Source organism: Dreissena polymorpha, chromosome 2, assembly GCF_020536995.1.
Source record: "Dreissena polymorpha isolate Duluth1 chromosome 2, UMN_Dpol_1.0, whole genome shotgun sequence".
Classification (NCBI taxonomy): Eukaryota; Metazoa; Mollusca; class Bivalvia; order Myida; family Dreissenidae; genus Dreissena; species Dreissena polymorpha.
In genome coordinates this window covers 90137330-90140166 of record NC_068356.1, presented here as the reverse complement: position 1 = coordinate 90140166, position 2837 = coordinate 90137330, and the positions used below count along the sequence as shown (strand labels likewise).

Genomic DNA, 2837 nt, shown 5'->3' with positions numbered 1-2837 from the left:
AAGTTTATTTCTCAACTGCATCAAAATACGTTTGTCACAAGCATGTACAAATATAGATGACAATAATTTATTGTTGTCTTTTAAATCAAGAAAACATGTGTGAAGAGTAAATATAAGTGAATTACCATCTACAATTTCAAATATATCATACCAAATAACGGTTACATACTATGATATTGAAGCCATTCGTATATCAAATGTACTCTTTTTTCAGTCAAACTGTTCTTCTATTTAATACTTATTGTACACAAGTGAACAAGTAAATACCATGTTCCACTGAAATGCTCAAACTCTAAACACAACTGATGATCATGCCGCCGTCCACTGGAAGTAGCGTCCCGTTGATCATTGACGCCCGGTCGCTCAGAAGGAACACCGTCGCCTCAACAACGTCCTCCTCCTCTGGATAAACAACACACAAAATATAATGCAGTTTGCAAACATAGCTGATCCCTCAGAAACGATGACCCTAGCGAGCAACGGTTATTGAAGATGTTAATGTTTATTTTGAAAAGTTGACTATAATTGCGCATGGACACATTGGACTTTTTAAACCATAAAACATCATAGTTCCTTCAACATTTTAGATAAAGAAACATATCCGTACAATAAAACACATAACATTCAAACCTTACAAATTATGCTAAAGTATTGGGATAGCAAATGTTTCCAACACTAACTGTTTCAATTATTGTGTTTCAATAAGAGATTCATAACTTAAAACTGACCAGCTAGGCGACCAATCGGTATTTTCTTAATTGCGTTGGCCTTCTTGACTGGATCGCTCCAACCTTTCCGCCCCAAGGTCGTCAGAACGATGGTGGGATTGACACTATTGACTCGGATCTTGAATAAAACGCCAATATTATACTTCAATAACAGGCAATGAATATTCCCAGTAGAATTATGCCTATTTTATGTTGACACATTTACATGTTACGATCGTCATGCATGTTTTACTTTCCTTTTTAGTTTTTAACACATGAGAGTGGCATAGCTAAGAAAAGGCGTTAAATAATATTCCATCACGCTCTGTAACACAATTTTACATAGTCGTGCATGTAAGGGATGGGAACAACTACTGAAACGATATTCAACTATTTGCTTTGAATTATTCGAATATAGTCGATTATTCGAATGTTTAATGGATCCAAATGTCCTGACTAAAGCACGACAGGAACAAAGTATCAAAATATATCACTATACATTCTATCTTCGAGATTGTTGATATGGAAAACGATGATTGATTATTTAAATGCTTAACTAAATACATGACTTCGTCTTATCACTTGGCATCGTGAAACATGATGGTTGGCATAATTAATTTTGTTATAGATTTAGATCTTAATTTTGCATTCATATAGAACAAATGGCTCATTTGAAATAAACGCTTTAGATAAATCGCTACTTATTGCTTATATATTACTATTTTATTAAATAGAGCATCACATATAATAATCACAAATAAAGACATGGAAAAAGCACTTAAAATGATTGAACATTTACAGATAACACAGCTCGTAATGCTCTGAATAATATGTCAATTATTTGGGCTTTAGTTTTAACACGGTTTATTCACACTACAGATGCAAAAGGTTAACCGGTTGATCTACTGAACGCTCGGTAAACCGGATACATTTTTTTAGTAAATGTTCACCAGACATTTGTTTTAAATTAAATGAATTGTTAGTTAAATAAATTGTAAAGATTTTATTTCTAGCGATCGACATCCTTCACATTTACACAATTTTGACTTCATCGCCGCAAACATTTAATGTGTGATCTGTCGGGAGCGGAGGGCATTTAGCTGCATTTGAAACTTTATTTAACTCGTGATAACAATCTGAACTTTTTGTTGATCAACCTTTGCGACTGATTACCCACACAAATAAAATGCTTTGACATATCAATGGTATCATGATTATCTATATTTTTTGGAATTGCATCCAGTTTATGTCTTATTTTCTATATCAGAATGTGAAATGTTTATCAATAGTTTTCGTTATCAACGGTGCAAAACTACCGTTTAATATACGTTTGAATTCAATAACGTATGTCATATTTGCAATTATTTGATTACAATGCAAGACCTAACGTCGAACTGAAATAAAAAAGAATAATTTTCCTGCAGCTAGAACTATTTCCATCATTAGACATTTATACCGAAACAAACTCAATGATACAATGATGCGAAACGTTGACGTGAGCGTTTCAACGCGAAAGTGAGTGACCCCACCAAAGAGGAACATTACCATGAAACAAATTCATTTATGTATTTTTTATTCATGTACTTTTGTATGATTATATATAAAGTCTTACATACATTTGCAAATATATTACATACAATCTTTATACATTTATATCACGAACATAATTGATCTTATATTAATTTCATGTTTATAGAGAGTTTATATTCGTGCAATATGACATATTTGAAACTAATCAAACATAAACATTGTGCAGTGTTCAGTTAACTGGTTAATTAACCGGTTACATAAAAATGTTCATCGTTAATGATTTAGTAACCTGTTGCATCTCTAGTTAATATCCTTGACAACTGACAGATAAGTGCACTATGAACATTAACCCTTCTCTAATTACCTCCCCTGTGCACTTTATCAAAGCGACCATTTATCGCGCCAAACTTTTTTCAAAACAATGGCTGATACACGAAAGCCGTCTGCATTAAACCAAAGTGTTTCTTTTAATAAAAATCAAATATTCGCATTGGAACTTTGGATTCAAATATTCGAAAGATGGTCGAATATCCAAATATTATAATATGCGTTCCCATCTCTAGTGCATATATATGTTTTATAAGAACTATGCTTATGCAA

The 2837-nt window shown here is 32.6% G+C and overlaps 1 protein-coding gene across 1 annotated transcript in view; it reads right to left on the bottom strand.

Moving 5' to 3' along the window:
* Positions 1-217: 217 nt before the first annotated feature.
* Positions 218-2837, bottom strand: part of LOC127870348 (L-xylulose reductase-like) — a 6758-nt gene continuing 4138 nt past the window's right edge. The window contains exons 6-7 of the mRNA XM_052412971.1: positions 729-846; positions 218-402 (exon numbers count right to left, since the gene is read on the bottom strand). Of these exons, the coding sequence (XP_052268931.1) occupies positions 293-402; positions 729-846 (228 nt within the window). The 3' untranslated portion in view covers positions 218-292. The remainder of the gene's footprint in view (positions 403-728; positions 847-2837) is intronic.